This window comes from Microtus oregoni, unplaced genomic scaffold (genome assembly GCF_018167655.1).
Source record: "Microtus oregoni isolate MIOR12 unplaced genomic scaffold, Mior012 000023F_ref0000262, whole genome shotgun sequence".
Lineage (NCBI taxonomy): Eukaryota > Metazoa > Chordata > Mammalia > Rodentia > Cricetidae > Microtus > Microtus oregoni.
The window spans coordinates 6,941,636-6,960,795 of NW_024543082.1; the positions used below are offsets into that span (position 1 = coordinate 6,941,636).

At 45.9% G+C, this 19,160-nt stretch overlaps 2 protein-coding genes across 4 annotated transcripts in view; one reads left to right on the forward strand and one right to left on the reverse strand.

The window, feature by feature from the left end:
- Nucleotides 1-1,039, reverse strand: part of Parp9 (poly(ADP-ribose) polymerase family member 9) — a 41,106-nt gene extending 40,067 nt beyond the window's left edge. For both annotated transcript variants that reach the window (XM_041673244.1, XM_041673245.1), the window contains exon 1: nt 945-1,039. The gene's annotated coding sequence lies outside the window, so the exon portion shown is untranslated. The remainder of the gene's footprint in view (nt 1-944) is intronic.
- On the forward strand, nt 992-16,316 carry Dtx3l (deltex E3 ubiquitin ligase 3L). Of its 2 annotated transcripts, XM_041673247.1 has the most exons (6): nt 992-1,311; nt 3,806-4,083; nt 10,498-11,760; nt 11,902-12,036; nt 12,508-12,725; nt 14,970-16,316. In XM_041673247.1, the coding sequence occupies exons 1-6, from the start codon at nt 1,128-1,130 to the stop codon at nt 15,037-15,039; spliced, it is 2,148 nt and encodes a 715-aa protein (XP_041529181.1). In that variant the 5' UTR covers nt 992-1,127; the 3' UTR covers nt 15,040-16,316. The 2 variants fall into 2 exon arrangements, with proteins under 2 accessions (XP_041529181.1, XP_041529180.1); XM_041673246.1 differs by having other exon boundaries at nt 10,498-12,036.
- Nucleotides 16,317-19,160: the final 2,844 nt, after the last annotated feature.

Sequence of the window (19,160 nt, forward strand, 5' to 3'; positions counted from 1 at the left end):
AATTAAGAAAATCACTCACAGCCAGACTTGTTGCACAGACTTGGGGAGAGAGGGCACAGGCAGATAGATCTCTGTGAGTTCGCGGCCAGCATGGTTCACAGTAAAGCCAGTTCCAGGACAGCTAGGGCTGTTACACCGAGAGACCTAATCTCGAAAAATAAAAACAAAAAAAGGAAGGAAGGAAGGAAGAAAACTCCTCACAAGCTCTACCCAGCTAGCTTGGGTTTTAGCTGATTCCACATGTAGTCAAATTGACAAAATGAGCCGTCCCCTTGTTACAAGTTAAACCATCACGATGTGTGTAAACTTTACATTTAACACACATAATTCCTGCTGACACTGTAGATCTAAAAGAACCTTCTTCATCCTCTCCCTGACCTATCTCATCTGCTCCCAGGCCTGGGACTGAGCTCTCAGGGACTTCAGAGTACAGCTCTCCCAGCCTGGGGTACTCTCCTCCCCTCCCCCACCTCACCTTAAGATTCTGCTTGAAACCAACTCTTGGAGGCCTTGGCTTTTTGCTTTGTTCACAGGTACCAACACTTGTGGTCAGGTGCCTCTCCACCTCACTCTGGGGACTCTGGACAGCAGGCAGATCTGTGTTGCTGGCTATCTTAAGGACCCAGAGCAGAAAATTCCTAAGTGCCCATCTAACCGGTCACCAGCCAGGTAAACACCCTCAATTTCTATGAAAACTAGTAACTATAAGTTGAATTCAGAATCACATCTCAGGAAATATTAATCCAAACAATATAGTTTCAAAGAGCACAAACATGGGAAAAACTTTTTATCCTTCTACTCTGCTGCACCCTCCCTTAAGAAGGTCTGTTCCTGGGATCCCGGTTCCCGCCACTCTTCCGGTCTTGGAAAGGAAGAAGACTACCTGGGACCCCGGAGAAATTACTTCCCCCAAGAGCCCACCGCCCGAGGTACAAACTACTCACCGGAGCGAGGGCCCAAGGAGACCGCAGGGAAAGAAAGGCGGTGGCTCTGCGGGGAACAGGGAGGGACCTCCTGGGAAACGAAACTGAAACTTTGCAGCCCGGGTTTCTGGGGCAAAATAAATCTTTGCTCTGTCCGGACTGTGCAAAGTCCCTGAGCCCCTACCGAGCAAGACGCCGACAGCCATGGCTTCCAGGCCCTGCCCGCCGTCCCCGCTACTCGTGCGGCTGCCGGAGTCCATCTCCCGGGCCCACAGGAAACTAGAGAAATACTTCCAGAGCCGGGCCTCGGAAGGCGGGGAGTGCAGTGTCCAGCCCTTGGGCCCCAGCGCCCCCGACACCTTCGAGGTGAACTTCCTAGAAAGGGCAGGTGAGTCGGGACAGCAGAACCGGGCCAGGGTCGGGTACAAATTCAGACCATGAGGTTTCCAAACAGATCCATTCATGCTTCCGAGGAGAGCCCACGGGAGTGTGGCACTGCCTGTGGGAGCCGCTGCCGCCCACAGACTTTCTTCATCCCACAGTGGGGGACAGAGCCTTAGATGTGCCCAGCCCCTGACTTGGTTTGGCTGCTTCCTAGCGATAGTTTCCTTTAGCTGCGTTGCCAATTTTCCCTACAGTCCTACAGGAAGGGAGAAAGGGAAGTGTGGGGGCGGGGATCTCGGCTGAAACCCAGAGCCCTGTGCTAGCTAAACTAGAGCTCCACCAACTGAGCTACACCCAAAGCCCTTTCCTGTTGTAAATAATGGTTCCACTGATTTGTTTGTTTGTTATTATTTGCTTGTTGGGGGGTGGAGTGGTTTTTCAAGACAGGGTTTCTCTGTCTAATAGCCCTTGCTGTCCTGGAACTAGCCCTTTTTGTAGACCAGGCTGGCCTCAAACTCACATCTGGGATTAAAGGCACATGCACCAGCACCCAACCCATTGACTTGTTTTTAAATAATTACAAAAGTAATTTATGATCACTTAAAAAAAAGTCAAAAGAAAAATTCCTTGGAGATGCACAATGGGAATATTATCATATATTCTTTTCTGTGAAACAGCTATTGTATATACATTTAAATCATTCTGAACTTTTGGGTTATTAGTTTGGTAGGGGTTTCCTCACTAAACTATAAAATATCATTCTATGTCATTGAGATGAGAGTTTAAGACCACTTCAGAAGCATAGGCTTGCCCTCACCACTTTGAGACAGCATCTTGCTATGTCCTTTTGGCTAGCCTTGAACTCGTGATCCCCTTTACCCTTACCTCTACCCTTAAAGTGCTAGGATTATTAGTGCATACCACCATACCCAGACTAGAAACATGGCTTCACATAACCAAATGATGTTCTAAAGTAAAACTTAAGCTGTCTATTTTTGAGTTCAGAATAACTTTCTCCCATCAACAACCTGCTATTCCAGAATGCCATACACAATTGCTCAGGTCCTCTGTTCTTATTGGGACACAAAACTCTTCCTGGGGAGACACAACACACATGTCCACTCACTTCAGATAAGGAGCCCACAACAGACCAAATCAAAGGAAGGATCCTACCAAAGCCCAACATGGTGAATTAATGACTTTTATTGAAGTTTCTTTCTTTTTTTTTTCTTTTTTTTTTTTTTTTTGGTTTTTTGATACAGGGTTTCTCTGTAGCTTTAGAGGCTGTCCTGGAACTAGCTCTTATAGACCAGGCTGGCCTTGAACTCACAGAGATCCACCTACCTCTGCCTCCAGAGTGCTGGGATTAAAGGCCTGTGCCACCACCGCCCAGCTTATCGAGGTTCCTTACTGGAGTATGGGTGAGGGGTTATTTACAGGAGCTGAAATGACTCAAAGACACCTGCATCACCAAAGTCCAGGTCAGCATGGGTAACATCTCACAAAGCTGGGAACTTGAAGCACATTGCATAGGCTGCAGGCAGCTCAGCAGCTGGGACGATGTCCTTTTTAGGTGCCTCCGTGGATCTAAACCTCCTCCCAGTAGCTCTGCAGGTTTCTGTTTCTTCCAGGCAGATGTCTGGTCTTGGTCTCCTTGCAGCTTGGCTTGTCAGAGAGTCTCCTCTGCAGTGCTGCTTTTCTGAATCTTCCTTGCCCCTCTGTCCTGCCATTCTCAGAGGGACTCTCAGCAGTCTTTATTAATTACTCTAGCAGGGAGAAACCTAGTAAATCTGGTCAGATTCAGAGACTTCCTGCAGCTAATTTAACTTGTTCACCTTCTGGCTCTAGGAACTTCCCTGCAGGATAGAACGTTTCGATCTTGAGGAAATTTAGACAACAGTGCTGCATTATAGGGTTCATCCAACTAAACAATACAACATAACGTGTACTTCCAGAGTGTTTACCTTGTGTGAGGGATTAAAGTTGTCTAGAGATTCTTAAAAGTGTGTGGAAGGCCAGGTGTGCAGGCACAGGACTTTAATCCCAGCACTCTGGAGGCAGAGACAGGCAGGTGTCTGTGAGTTCAAGGACAGCCTGGTCTATATAGGGAGGTCCAGGGAAGCAAGGACGTAAGACTACGTCTCAAAAATAAACAATCAGAGCTGGAGAGACTCTCTCTTCCAGAGGTCCTGAGTTCAATTCCCAGTCACATGGTGACTCACAACCTTCTGTACTGAGATCTGGTGCCCTCTTCTGGCAGGCATACATGCAGGCAGAACACTAGATACATAATAAATACATCTTTAAAAAATAAACAAGCAAACAAAAAGCACATGGGAGAATATGGATAGCTTGTGTGAAAGTCCTAAGCATATAAGGAACATCTCTGGATTTTGGTGTTTTCAGATTTTCCTAGAATTAACCCAGAGAGGACACTGGGGGTCATCTGTAAGTTTTCTCTCATTTCCCTGTGAATGTGTTTCATGTCTCTCCTGAAGCTAAGGAGAGAGTACTGAAAAAGACAGAGCACCAGATGGAGGTTGATGGCAAACCTGTGACCATTTTCCTGGAAACCACGAAAAAGCCAGTGGAGGACCCAAGCTCCAGTCCTCCATCTCTGACACAGCCAGATGAGACTCCAAGCTCCAGTCCTCCATCTTTGACACAGTCAGCTGAGGCTCCAAGCTCCAGACCTCCATCTGTGACCCAGTCTCTGGATGAAGCACTGTCTGATGAAGGGACTGTTTACAATTCTGATGACGCTATTGTCCAGGAGGTGAGTGTTGACAGAAGAGCTGGCACTGATGCTACAACTGCCCCTGTCGTCACCGCTTCTGCCCTTTAGGACCAGCAGCCTTAGCTGGGCACTAGCTGTGAGCTAGGTGCTGCTCTAGGTACTGGGCTACAGAGGTGAATAAACAGGGACAAGCTTCCTGTCCTCATGCAGCCTGTAGTGAGTAAGGGGGTCTGCAGATTGTAAAGAAGTAAATGAACTGAGGAAAAGCACTTCAAAGACAGAGATGTGGTAGGAGAATAAAAAAGGAGTTTTGTGTCAGAGAGGAACATGGTGAAGGCATGCAAGGGGAAGATGGGAGACCTTCTTGCTGAGGTGACATTTAGCCTGAGGCTTAAAAGATGAGAAGGCACCAGCCATTAACAAAATGCACTCAACAAATAGGTACTGCTTAAGGTGTGACAGACACTGATGTAGGGCTGGGGCACAGACACTGTGTGGACTGCTCTTAGGGCCTTGACATCGAGTAAGGGAAACAAAGAAGAGTAAACAGATGTATAATAGAATTCTGTCCAGTGACAAGTGCGGGAAGAATAAAGGAGGATGAGAAACAGTGACAGAGCCACCATCCTAAACAGGGTGTAAACAGACAAACCCACATGATGCTTCATCTAGAGAACATGAGTAAATTAAAGGACCTAGTGTAGGGGTCTGAAGAAATGCTGAAGGAAGACCCCAGACTCAATCAGTATGTAAGAGCAAGGAGTGTTATTATCAGCGTATGTGAGGTCATTCACCTGTACAAAATGCCCGAGGGGAGCGGGCAGGCTCCTTTTAAGCACAGCTAAGGGGAGTTTTGGTGACAGTTAGGTCACCTCAAATATAATTGGTTAAGCAGGCTGTAGCTCCATTAGTACATTTTTAATTGGCTGTGGTTATGGTTTTATCATTTTAGATCATACTTGGGTAAGGCAGGGTATGTTTTAGGGAGATTACAGGAACTGTCCTTTTTGGTCACTACCTTGAAGTATTGTAGGAGCTGCCTCAGGCCCGGTATGTGCTGTCTCCCTCATTGTCCTTTTAGGAAACTGAAACTCAGGCTCAGCTGTAAAATGGGAACACTTCAGACCTTTCTCTAGCTTCCTGGTTTTGTAGTAAGAACATTCTAGGTTGAGGGAAGCACATGCACAGGCCTCACAGGAACTGAAGCTCAATGAGGCAAGAGGAGGGGGGAGGCAGTGAGCAAGGGAGAGAGCTAAGGATGGGAAAGGGTACTGTGAGACAGGGTGTAGGATTTTAACTCCAATGGGTGTAGGAGTCCACTCCAACAGGAATCAGCAAGGGGTACCTGGAGGGAGTGTGAGGTTCTAGGAAATAGCAGATTACGAGAAGTGAAGACAGAAATAGGATAGACCAGGAGGACTGAAGGCAAATACGAAACAGCCCCAAGTTTATTGCTCAGCCAGCATTTATGCTAAATACAGTCAGAAGGCAGAACAAAGGGCAGTCCAGTCAGCTAGCCACCTCCCCGCACTGTCCTTCAGAGGAAGCTAAATCAAGTTCCTTATCTCAATCAGCTAAGTGGCTTCTAATCTCTAATGAGGAGGGCCTCCGACTGGCACACCCAATCCCAAATCTTAACAGATAATGTGTTCTTTCTCTTGGGCAAAAATGCTCTTTCCCATGGGCTTAATCAGAACTTTCTTACTGGAAAAAGCAGATCAGGCAAGCAAGCTTGAACTCAAAAGACTTCTTTAAGTCAGAAAGGACTCCTTATGGAAACTGAGTCACACGGGGGCTCCCACCAGTGGGGATCTTCACCAGATCTTTTTGAGCCTGATGATGAGGGATCTGAATTGCACTTTTTTTAAAAAGAAAGATTTATCTTAGCTGTATGAGTACTTTGTGTACATGTAGGACTTTACATCAGAAAGGAGCATCAGATCCCATGACAGATGGTTGTGGGAAATGAACTCAGGACCTCTGGAAGAGCAGCCAGTGCTCTTAACCCCTGAGTCCTTCTCCAGTCCCTGGATGGTACTGGTAAAGGGTGACTCTGGCTGCTGGGTTGAGCACAGGTGTAGGAAGGAGCCAGGAAGGTGATGACAATGACAGATTCCCAAAGGTCCTGACAGAGGACTGACAAACAGGCTGAAATCTGGAAACATCCTGAAGCTGTAACATAGAGAAAAAAGGTTCCAAGTGGATTAAAGATCATCTGCAAGGGGCTGGAGAGATGGCTCAGGTTAAGAGTACTGACTGCTCTTCCAGAGGTTCTGAGTTCAATTCCTGGTTCTTATTCTTAAAACGATCCACTGGCGGGCTGGCAGAGCCCGCCATGAGACAAGTGGCTACAGTTTCCCACCAGCGGGAGGCTCTGGCGGGTTACCAGCGGTGCCGGGCTCCGGCTCCAGAGTCCGGCACCCGAGCGGTGGCAAAGTTCCCATCAGCGGGAAGCGGTGGCAAAGTTCCCATCAGCGGGAAGCCATGCGGCAGAATTCCCAATGCAGTGGGCACATGTGAGCAGACCCATAAACACAGAAAGTAGCCATAACAGCATTTATTAATGGAAAAGAAGGAGAGAGGGAGAGAGAGAAAAGGAGAGAGAGAGGAGGCAAAGCCATGTGTACACCGGGAGAGAACAAAAGAGAGAGAGATGACAGGTGGAGGTCAGAGGTAAAAAAGGAGTGGGCGTGGCTAGGGCAGGGACCAAAAGAATAACATTCCCACATCTTGCTTTTAATAAAAAAGCAAATTAGATGCTCCAGTTTGAAGGAATTGGGGCGGTGAATTCTCAAGACTGCTTCTGGCTGATCGTGGGCGTTGTCTTTTATAGAAGGGGAACCCGACAGAAGGCTGGGTGCTGGTCTCCTTTTGACCGGTTTTTATGGCATGGGAATGTCTGGTGTCCCTAAGGTATTGGCAGAACAAACAACAAAGTTAAATTAAGGAAAAAAAAAATTTAGGACCAGGGAATTGAGGTGGTATCTGACCTGTTTAAGATGGATTTCTTAATTCGGCTCCCTGGAACTCATGAGAACTCCTTGGGTTTGTGAAAACAGAAGTTTTAGACATATAATGACTGTGGCATAAGAGATAAATTTGATTTGAAATTTGTTTGGTGAGGTCATCTTGTAAAACCTCAACCTGGAGAAACCTCTCAGCTGTCAAACTCTCAGAGATCTTTGAGAAGGATAAGATTTTACTTGAGTTACTGATTAAAAAAATGACAGAGAACTTACTTGGTTGGCACCCAGAGCTACTCTTTTTGGGTCCTCCGTGGTCACTGAAGGTTGTACTTGACCTTTGCTGTTTAGCGCAGGGTCTGTCAGGCTGCAGAAAACCCTGTGGGCTAAGAAATCTGTAGGAAGACAGTTCTACCTTGACCTGAGCAGCTAGGCTGTCGATTCCAGCGATTCTCTCCACGTCTAGAGGTCTTTACTTTAGATGAAAGGCAGGTTTTCACAATGGTTAGCGCTCTGCAGTCGAAGCGAAATGCAGAAGGACGTTGTTCTGCGCGTGTCTGTCTTCTGTCTTCTTTGGAGGGAGCAGAGAGCTGCTGCTAGGAGCCAACCTGTCTCTTTTTTGTTGTGAAAAGTTTTTAATAATTAAATACTTAAATATTACATTCCCCAGATCTCTGAGCAGTTGAGGGCAAAAAACTGTTTGTAATATAAGGTTAGTGGCAGAACCGACAATGGTAGAGAACAGCTTAAGAGACTTAAAGGTACATAGCAGTTTAAAATATATGTATTATTATGTATAGAAAGAGTGAACAGAAATTGGGCAATGTGGACGACTCTGATGGGCCCTATCAGAGGCGTGACATTGTTCAAAACATATGTAACAGAGTTAATAGGAGGATTTTAGTGAAAACCGGGTGAAGAGGCAGGGTAAAACCAGGAGTAAAACCGGGAGAGTATGGTCACGTGGCCTGGCTCCCAGCCAAGATGGCAAAAAGTCACCTGACCCATCTGGCCCTCATCCAAGATGGCGACCACCACATGTAGTCTGCTCTGTTGGAGAGCCGCCATGACATAACAGAAGCCACAGCGGGGAGGGGCAAAAGGCTGGAACCGAAAAAACCGGCCATTTAAATTTTCTTAAAGGTAGTTGGGGCCATTTTGAACAGACATTGATAAGTGTAAGGCATTAAAGCATGAGGCTGGAGTGATAGGTCTGGGTGGCTTGGCTCCCATGGTCAAAGCCATGAAAACACCCGCAAAAACCATGGCACCTCAAGCCTACAACGAGAACGGCTCCTTTTAAAGGCGAGATGCAGATGGCATGAACACCCAGGCCCTGTAAACAGGCATCTGAGCTCACGGGGGGGGGGGGGGGGGGGGGGGGGGGGGGGGTGCTATAACCTGACTGAATCGACTCGAGCCTCCGACGAGAGAGGGATTCCCGGGCAGGAGGGATTCAGCCAAGGTCAGGCCGCACTGTAGCAGACGAACACCCAGGCCCTGTGAACAGGCATCCGAGCTCACGGGGGGGGGGGGGGGGGGGGGGGGGGGGGTGCTATAACCTGGCTGAATCAACTCGAGCCTCCGACGGGAGAGGGATTCCCGGGCCGGAGGGATTCAGCCAAGGCCAGGCCGCACCGTAGCTGCATGCCGCACCGTAGTGGCAGTTATGACGAAAAGAAGGAAGAAAAGAAATAAAAAGACAAAAAGAGGGAGAACTGGAGACCCCAGGCCTCCAGGTGCAGGTGAGCTGAGGGGCTGGCTAAGGCCACGCCATCCCAGGCACAGGCTTAGCACAGGAGACAAGCCGAATTGAATGCCAGCGAAGGGAACAACCGAGGCCCTGAAAGCCCACGGTTGGAGGTCCCCCCCATCCCTAAAAACCATGAAGGGTTGCCGGGAGCTCAATGGTCAATCCCTTGGGTTAAAAGAGATGGTTAAGCTGGCCGAGATGGGGACACTCACGATTAGAAGCCGGTGTTGTTTGGAGGAGTTGTGTCCAGGCAGATGGAACATGTGGGTCGTTGTAGAAAAGGTCCTCAGGTCCTGATTCTGCCCCGGGAGGGAGCTTGGAGTCCTGGATGGCGCCTAAAGCCGGAACTCCGGCCCCGGGTGCAAGTCCGGGGCAGGCGAATCATCCAAGTCACGGCACCAATAATATTCTTTTTTAAAAAATGCTGCAAGATCCCCGTGGCAGTAGGCAGCAGAAATGCTGTAGGTCCCAAATGGTGGTAGCGGGCCATGTGGCAGCAGGCAATGGGCTCTGGGAGCAGCCAGTCCCAGGCAGAGACGGCTGCTGGTCTCCGAGCAGTGGCTGGTCCCAGGCAGGGAGACACATGGCAGGCAGACAGGAGACAAAGACATGGATAGACACGACATGCAGGGTGAGGTTGAATGTTTATTCAGGGGGTTATGGAGGAGGAAGGGTGAAGAGAGGACAGAGAGAAAGGGAGAGAGAGAGAGAGAAAGGAGAGGAGAGGAGAAAGAGACAGAGAAGGGGGGAAGCGGAGAAGTGGGGAGAGAGGCAGAAGCGAAGCTGCTTCTCCGAGAGGAAGATGGAAAAAGAGCGAGCTCAGGCCGGAAGCTGAAGATCAGCCTGCCTCAGTGGAAGGGGGAGGGAGTGGGCGTCGCTTGTCTCTTGAAGGGACCAAAAAAAAAAAAAAAAAAACACACACACATGGTGGCTCAAAACCATCTATAATGAGATTTTTGTGCCCTCTTCTGGCATGCAGGCAGAACACTGTATACATAATAAATACATCTTAAAAACAAAAAGGAATAGCAACAACAAAAAAGATCATTTTCAAAAACCTTGAGTGGAAATAAATCATTAGATATTTTTGTTTACATTGCACTCAATTTGCCTATATCCCTTTTCTCCTAACTAATCTGGACTTTCTATTGCATCACTGCACTTCTTAAAACAAAGGTGTAAAAGGACTTATTAACTTTGCGTGAGGTAAGTGTTTCAGCTTTCATGTTTTCTTAAAGTAAGAATTAAGGTAAATAACAAAAAGCGTATTGACATGGGGGCTAGACTCCTTCTTGGATTTAGAGCTACCTCTGAAGCTCACAAACTCTTCCTTGAGGACCACAGCAACTTCACAGAGTAGCGTTGCCTTCTCGGCACTCTCAGTCCCCAGGTCAAGCAGATAATGTTGTCTTTAGATACAGATCTATTAGAAAATGTTGGCACGCAGGTTTCATTGCAAACCAGTTAGTTATGTGGACCTCTGGAATGAGATCTGGCCTTGAATTTCTTTGTTTAATTCATCTTTGAACTCCCCCTAGGTGAGTCTAAGGTTCAAATGGATTGACAAGCCTGGCTTGCAGCAGAATGCTCCTCTCAGCAGATTTAAAGGAGTCAACCCCTGCTTTAAAAAAAAGACAAGAAAAAAAGATCGTGGTCTTTTGTGTATTCCTGGGTGTTCTCCTGAAGGGGGTCATATCCGAGAGAGTTGATTTGTATATGTGCCTTTTAAACTTTCAGGTCTTTCTTGCTGTGACCGCTGAGCTGAACTGTGAGCTGCTCTCCAAAGAGCAGAGGGCACACATAGCCTCTGTCTGCCCTGGCATCAGAAGCGTGGAGGGTGAGGATGGTATTGCCAAGGTGTGTGGCAGCTTCAAAGATATTGAGAAGATACATAATTTCTTGACTGTGCGGCTTTTGGAAAGTGAGCAGAAACAGAAGTACCCCACACACAAATACCCCCCTTCTGATGTGGAGAGACAGCCACCCAACCAGCAAGACTCGGGCATGGACTTTTCCTCTTCGGAACCAAAAACCGGGTTAGAAGATGATTCTGAGAACCGTGTTGAAGTTCCTCTGCTTTTCCTTGAATATTTCAGACATGCCTATCCTGATAGAATAGAGTCCATAGCGAATAAATTTGGTGTAAGCTTTAAAGTCCGAGACAGTGCTCCCAATATGGCCTCTGTACAATTCACCACCGGCCAACCAGGCAACTTAGAAGCAGCCTGTCAGTATTTTATCAGAGACTTTCAGAGATACACCCAAGCTCTGAAGCAAGACTGTGTCTCTTTAGAAGATCCTCAGAGAGCAATGAAACTCAGACAGGAGTTGAATCGCTGCTTTCCACAGCTCCTGATAAAGGAACAGGGAAGAAAGCTAACTCTCCTCGGGTCTCAAGCTGACATCTCAGCCGCCACAGAAAAAGTCTCCCAAAATTCCTTCAAGACTCCTGTGGAAATAATGTCCTCTGGTTACATGACAGGGATTGAGGTTGATTCAACTCACTTCAACCTTCTAAAACCAGCATTGGACCAGGAAATCTCAGAGATAGAGCAGAAGTATAACACTAGTGTAGAAGTCCAGGAGAATACCCAGAAAACCTGCATTCTAATTGTCCCCATGGATAAGGAGGTCGACCTGTCCGTGCACTCTTATGCCAGTTTCACTGATGCATTCCAACATGCCATGTGTCAGCTAACGACAGAAATCCTGCCGCTGAAACATTTGGGCATGGGGAAAGCTCACTTACACAAGTTTGTCGATGACTTAAAGAAAAAGCACCCAAACGTACACTTCGTGGTATCTAAAGAGTCAATGACTTTGATGGGTTTGCCGAATCAGCTTGCACAGGCAAAGCAGTATATGTTCAAAAGAATGGGACTGTCCCTACCATCTGGAGAGAGCTTAAATGTGGATCACGAGACACCCATGGATATCGATGCAAATGAAGCTTCACCTCCTCTCAGAGGCTCTGCTGACGACAGCTCTGGGGCCTTGAAGGTGAATGATAACGAAGATTCCTGTGCCATCTGCATGGATACCATTAGCAACAAGCATGTGCTCCCTAAGTGCAAGCATGAATTCTGTTCCTCTTGTATCACCAAGGCCTTGTCATTCAAGCCTGTCTGTCCTTTGTGTCAGACGTCCTACGGTATCCAGAAAGGGAACCAGCCAAAAGGAGTCATGACTTTCTCCACTTCAAGACGGTCACTTCCGGGTTATGCAGACTGTGGCACAATTGAGATTCAATACATTATAGAAAGTGGCATCCAAACAGTAAGTGTACCAGGGAACATGAGTTTCTTTTGGCTCTGTTAGAGTTACCAGCACCCAAGGGGTCATCCTGTAGCTTCTTAGATGCCGATTTTCCCAGGAACTCATTCAGTGATTGTGGTAGGAACATAATAGCTAGAGGCCATACTGTTTGCTTAGAACTTGGATGTCTTTTCAGCTATTTCAACAGTGTTGGGGCTGAACCCAGCCTCTTGTGTATGCCAAGCAAGCACTGCCAAGCTGTGCATCTAGACTTTCATGTCTTTTTGAAGGTAGAGACCATATGTCAGGATGGGAGGAGTTGGGTGGGTACGACTGTAATCTGAAGAGAACTATGAATTATTCAGAATATGAGCAAAACAGCATTTTCTTTTTGGTTTTCAGTAGACTTCACCTATAATGCACACACCTTTAGTATAGTAAATTTCGGAGGCATGCCATTTTTTTATCTAACATTTTCCTTTCCTCATACAGGATGAGCACCCAAACCCAGGAAAGCCTTATATTGGAACACAACGAACTGCATACTTGCCTGATAATCAGGAGGGAAGACACGTCTTGGATCTGCTCCAGAAAGCCTTTAAGAACAGGCTGATTTTCACAGTAGGGGACTCTAGAGTATCAGGAATGTCTGATGTCGTTACATGGAATGACATCCATCACAAAACAAACATGTTTGGAGGACCAGGAAAGTAAGAGCCCTTTGAAATGTAATGGTTGCTGGACAAAGTATAGGGGTGTTAAGTGCTGCAGTTTGAGGCTGTGGTATGAAACGGCATTCTAGCAGCAGATGTTAGCCCAGTGTCTTAGCGAGGGTTTCTGTTGCTGTGATAACCAAAAGCAACCTAGGGAAGAAAGGGTGTATTTGGCTTACAGCTCCTGAGACACTGAGGGAAGAGGAAGCAGGAACTCAAACCAACCAGGAAACTGGAGGAGCTGATGCAGAGGCCATGGAGGGGTGCTGCTTACTGGCTTTTTCCCCATGGCTCGCTCAACCTGCTTTCTTATAGCCCACCCAGGACTGCCAGCCCAGGGCAGCACCACTGACAATGAACTGGACATCAATCACTTAATTAAGAAAATGTGCCAGGCGGTGGTGGTGTATGCCATTAATGCCAGCACTTGGGAGGCAGAGGCCAGGAGGTTCTCTGTGAGCTCTGGTTTACAGAGCGAGTTCCATGACAGGTTCTAAAGCTAAAAAGAGAAATTCTGTCTCGAAAAACCAAAACTAAAAATAAAAACCCGTGCCAGGCAGTGGATGGATCTCTTTTAGTTTGAAGCCATCCTAATCTATAGAGTGAGTTCCAGGTCAGGCTCCATAGCTACTGGGAAACCCTGTCTCAAAAAAGAAAAGGAAAGGAAAAAAAATAAAAAGGAAAATTCCCTACAGGCTTGCCTACAGCCGGATCTTGTGGAGGCAATTTCTATATATAACCCTGGCTGTCCTGGAACTCACTCTGTAGACCAGGCCAGACTCCCTCTCTGCTAAGACTAAAGTTGTGTGACACCACCGCACAAGAAAGCAGTTCCTCAATTGAGGTTCCCACCTCTCTGATGACTCCAATTGTGTCTTAAAACTAGACAACACACACAGCAAAATACTAATCCATAATGATAGCTTAAAGACAAAAAGTATTGGTCCCAGCCAGGCAGTGGTGCCACATACTTTTAATCCCAGAATTTGTAAAGAAGAGACAGGTGGAACTCTGAGTTTGAGACCAGCCTGGTCTACAGAGAAAGTTCCAGGGCAGCCAGGGCTATGTTGAGAAACACTGTTTTGAAGAAAAAAAAAATGGTTCCTCAAACTTTCTACTTGCCATTCATCATGTATGACTTGGTTATTAAATTTTGTATATCAAAGATGGGCAGGGTAGGGGCACAACTTTAAGTACTCAACTCGAAGTACTCAGGAGACAGAGGCAGGTGGATCTCTGAGCTCAAGGCCAGCCTGGTCTACAGAGAGAGTTCCAGGACAGCTAGGTCTACACAGAGAAACCTTGTTTCTACAACCCTTCCCACCAAATGCATCAGAAGAGAGTGGTTTCAGAACCCAGGATGAATGGTGCCCAAGTCGATTTTAGGGTTTCATGTCAATTTGAAAGGAAGATCCTAGGAATGTTATTTGCTTTGATTTTTGGTTTCTTTTAGATTTAATTATTTACTTACTTGTATGTACATTAGTGTTTTTCCTGCTTTTATGCCTGTGTGAGGCTGTCAGATCACCTGAAGTTACAGACAGGTGTGAGCTACCATGTGGGTGTTGGGAAATGAACTTGGGTCTTCTGGAAGCACAGTCAGTACTCTGAGCCATGTCTCCAGCCCTGCTTTGATTTCTTTTAAGGTCATCTTACTCTCCCTCACCCCTGACTTCCCATTGTTCACAAAGATGTTAAACTAACATGGATGAAACATGGTAGAAAAAAGTCTTCATTATAAAGAGTCCCAAGATGGTAGGAGATGTAATTTGAAATCTGGTTCTATTTTATAAAACTCAGAATTCCTCTACTTGTGGCATCTAAAAGAAAACTGTCCTGAGATCTTGTTAAGTTTCCCAATTTGAAAATCCTACTGTCATATGATTACCTTCTAGGTAGAATTTTGCATTTATAACATTATGCAAGCAATGTGTGGAAAACAGATGCTGGTCAGTCAGCTGGGCACTTCAGTGACTAGATACCAGTCACTGTCTGATTGCCTGAGGATGCTGGATCCCAGAATACTAGATGCTCAAATGTAAATTGTACAGATTTTGTTGTTGTTGTTTAGAGGCTGGGTCTCACTATGTGGCCCAGGCTGGCTTCAGACTCACAGAGATCTGACTGCTGTCACCATCCCAGTGCTGGGATTAAAGGCCTGTGCAACCATTCCCGGCTATTGTACAAATTCTTGAGAATTATTTGGGAGGAAACTAACAGGATTCCTTTTTCTTCATGCAGTTTTGGCTACCCTGATCCTCATTACCTGACACGTGTCAAGGAGGAGCTGAAAGCAAAAGGAATTGAGTAAGGAAAGCGCTGGGAAGACGTCTGTGCACTTTCAAAAGAAGTGTGTTAGGAGGCCGCAGTAGGACAGGCCTCAATCATTTTGTAGAAAAAACTTAGAGCATTTTTCATGTTAAGTAGATGTAGTTTCTATAAAGCAGAAGTCTGCTTGCCAGTGATTTCTAGAGTGTTTCTTTTTCTTGGAAGGCAAAATATGAAGGGCATGTGCTGGGGACATCATAACGTGTGAAGATGTGAGCTCAGATCCGCAGTATCCATGTAAGAGTTGATGTGATGGCATATACTTGTAAGCTTAGCCCTGGGGAGTGGAGACAGAAGGATTCCTGGAGCTCACTGGCTAGTTAGTCTAGCCCAAACCAAAACCATGGGCTCCAGGTTCACTGAAATCAGGTGCATCTGGGCAATATGGCGAATGCCTTTAATGCCAGGAACTGGGAGGCAGTAGCATGCCAAACCAGGCCAGCCTGGTCTACATAGCCCAAGTTCCAGGACAGCCAGGGCTACATAGTGAGGCCATGGCCAAAAACAAACAAAACAAATATGAGGTAGACAGAAATAAAGACATCTTACATCACCCTCTGACCTCTAAATGCACCTATAAACACATTCACACCTGCGCACACACAGAGAAAAGTTGTAGGGCAGAAAAACATAAAGGATTTCAAATTTTTGCTGAGGAAGTTGATCTCATTCTTGTGTCCTATAGGGGTGCTGCTCAGTATGAAGTCACCTTCTGTATCTTTCATTGAACAACTGGCAACTAGTAGACCCTCTCCTGCTGCTTGTTTTCTTGATACATGGTCTCTCTGTGCAGCTCTTGAACTCTCTTTGTGGACCAGATTGGTCTTGAATCTCGATCTGCCTGCATCAGCCTTCTGAGAGCTGGGGTTAAAGACATGTGCTACATGCCTAATTGTATTTGTTTGTTTGGGGTTTTTGTTGTTGCCTCTTTTGGTTGGTTTAGTTGGTCTGCTTTTGGTGTTGGGACTTAAACCCAAGGGCAGTAAGTTCAATCCCAACACCTTTGATCATTTTCCATGGCCATCTCTCTTGTGGTATGTTAGTTGTTTGGTTTTTAATCTCTGCCTGGAAAAGTAAAATCCTTGTGTAAATGGGAAAGTGAAACCTTTGTGTAAATGGAAAGTTTAAAAACAGGATTGAGAGCCGGGCGGTGGTGGCGCACGCCTTTAATCCCAGCCCTCGGGAGGCAGAGACAGGCGGATCTCTGTGAGTTCGAGACCAGCCTGGTCTACAGAGCTAGTTCCAGGACAGGCTCCAAAGCCACAGAGAAACCCTGTCTTGAAAAACCAAAAAAAAAAAAAAAAAAAAAAAAAAAACAGGATTGAGGGGCTGGAGAGATGGCTCAGAGGTTAAGAGCACTGGCTGCTCTTCCAGAGGTCCTGAGTTCAATTCCCAGCAACCACATGGTGGCTCACAACCATCTGTACTGAAATCTGGTGCCCTCTTCTGGCATGCAGTCATACATCGAGGCAGAATGTTGTATACATAATAAATAAATCTTTAAAAAAAAAAAAAACAGGATTGACTGGAAGAGACCCCCACTTCCCTCCCTACCCATAGTGCGAAACATGCCCAGGAGGTTAGGCAACTTTTGATAATAAGAAGATAATCTTGTGTGTCAGGATACAGAACCTAGTAGACAGTTGGTGCTTAGAGTGTGTTTGTTGCCTTACTCAGCTCAGCAGAGGGATGAGCATATAAAAAGATGAGTTCCTCAGATCTTTGGGATTTTTTGTTTTGTTTTGGTTTTTCGAGACAGGGTTTCTCTGTAGCTTTGGTGCCTGTCCTGGAACTAGCTCTTGTAGACCAGGCTGGCTTCGAACTCACAGAGATCCACCTGCCTCTGCCTCCTACCCTTCTTTTCTTGTTCCATGATCTCTGTTCCCAGATTTCTCCTTCTCTTTATTCTCTCTGCCTGCCTGCCCTGTCTATCCTTTCTCCTGCCTAGCTATTGGCTATTCAGCTCTTTATTAGACCAATTAGGTGTTTTAGGTAGGCAAAGTAACACAGCTTCATAGAGTTAAATAAATGCAACCTAAAAGAATGCAACACCTCTTTGTTTCTTTAAACAAACATTCTACAGCATAAACAAATGTAACACATCTGCAACTAATATTCCACAAGCCATCTCTCAGGATCTGCCTTCCTATATCCCAAGTGCACGGATACATTGTTATGCCTCACTTCTACATCCAGCTTAAACCTTTTACTGTTAATGATTTACCAAGTTTTTATCATTAAGACTAATGATCAGTTTCTGTCATCTAATCTAGCAGTTTAATTTACTCCAAAAAAGCAAAAAAAAAAAAAATGGTTTCTGTTAACTTCTGGATCTTGTATTTCATAATATATGCATATGCAAATTCAATATGGTGTAAATGCTTAATGGCATTTGGATTTCTGCTTTTGCAGGTGTTATTATCTGACTTAAATAAATTTAGGTTCTTATTTACAACAGATTTTGTGGTTTCCCTTATTTCTCATTGTTTTTTCCTTAGGTTGGAATTCTGTTTCCTATGACACATTGTATACAGTGGTGTGTGGCTTCACGTTTGATTATAAAAAGTATCATATTTCTCAGTATTTTTCCCTTCTAGAGAATATAGGTATAGGCCCATATTTCTGGATGGTGGGGCAGCCAGGCACAAAAGCCATAGGCCTGATCTGAGGTGGTCACGTAGCTCTGCAGACAAACTGTCTGTGCCTAACAATGGTCAGGAAGTTTGGAGGATATCTTATAGAGATGCTAATTCATGGCCTACATGACAGCTAGCATACTCGGCAAACAGGTAGATGCGGACGTGACAGAAGGCCATTCACCTGGTTACCTAAGAGATTAATCTAATGTATTTTCCCGTTCAGTTGATGTGTTGATATATAAGTTGTTTGGATAATAAACGAGGGAGCTCTTCAGGAGAAAAGACTCTGAGATGCCCTTCAATGATGACCATGTAAGTTGCGTCTGATTATTCCTCATGACTCCGTTCCAGTTCAGTTAGGGAATCTGTGTTGGAGCGACACGGGCTCCAACATATAGGTTGCTATAGAAACAAAAATAGACCACAGGGACAGTGATATAGGTCAGAGGGTAAAGGTGCTTGCTGCTGATGTGGGATGGCCTTCTGTATATGTGTTGCTTTTATTGGTTAACAAAGAAGCTGCTTAGGCCCCGTTTGTCAAAGGACAAATTGGTGCTGGTCCTGGGTTGGGCCTACCTAGGGAGGGTCTAGTGCCGAGGGTCCGGGCCGGGTGCTTTTTGCGTTTTTTCCTTTTTAAAACATTTTCGAGACAATGTTTCAATGTAGTATTGGGTGGTTTCAAACTGCTACCCTCCTGACCCAACTTCCGATGTGCTGGGATTACAAGAAATAGCCACTATGAAAAACTCAAGCCTGGTTTTGTGATTTACTCTCTTCAAAAGTCCCTAGAAAACCTTTCTGGTTTCTTTTTATTCCAGAAGAAAAAAAATTCACCTGTCAACATACGTTTAGTTGAGGCTGGCCTTAAGTCTTGAGGCTGCAGGGCCTGGCGATTCCGATGCTTTCAGGTGGGCACTGGGTAGAAAGACCATTTCTGGCTGTCAGGTCACCTAATTATTTTCTTTTCGAATCAGAGTCTTTGATAGCCCAGGCTAGCCTCGACCCATGATCCCACTCTCAACCTTGCTATTGCTGGTATTAAAGGGGTATACCACTTACCTGCTTCCGTGTGGTGATTCCGAGGGCATCTGACAGTCAACATAATTGGTCAGAAGTAGAAAAACAGTGACATCAAAACAGGCATAGAACTGCCAGCTTGGGGTAACAGTTCACAGAGAAGTAATTTTAATGGAGACTTGTCAGTTCTTTCAACTTCGGGTGCCTGGTTTTCTAGTGGAGGAGCTCAGATCTATTTCCCAGGAAAACAAGAGTCGCTGTGAAATACACGCTTATTTAATGTAGTCCTAGTGCCGGGTTGGCTCCTCTCTCCCCTGCACCCTCCTGCCCACTACTTCTGGTCCCACCTCTTCTTATAGTTCAAGTTTCACTGTTTCTTGCCTCCATGTTGTTCTTATCTGGCTTAAATAAATTTAGGTTCTTATTTACAACAGCCATCTCTCCAGCC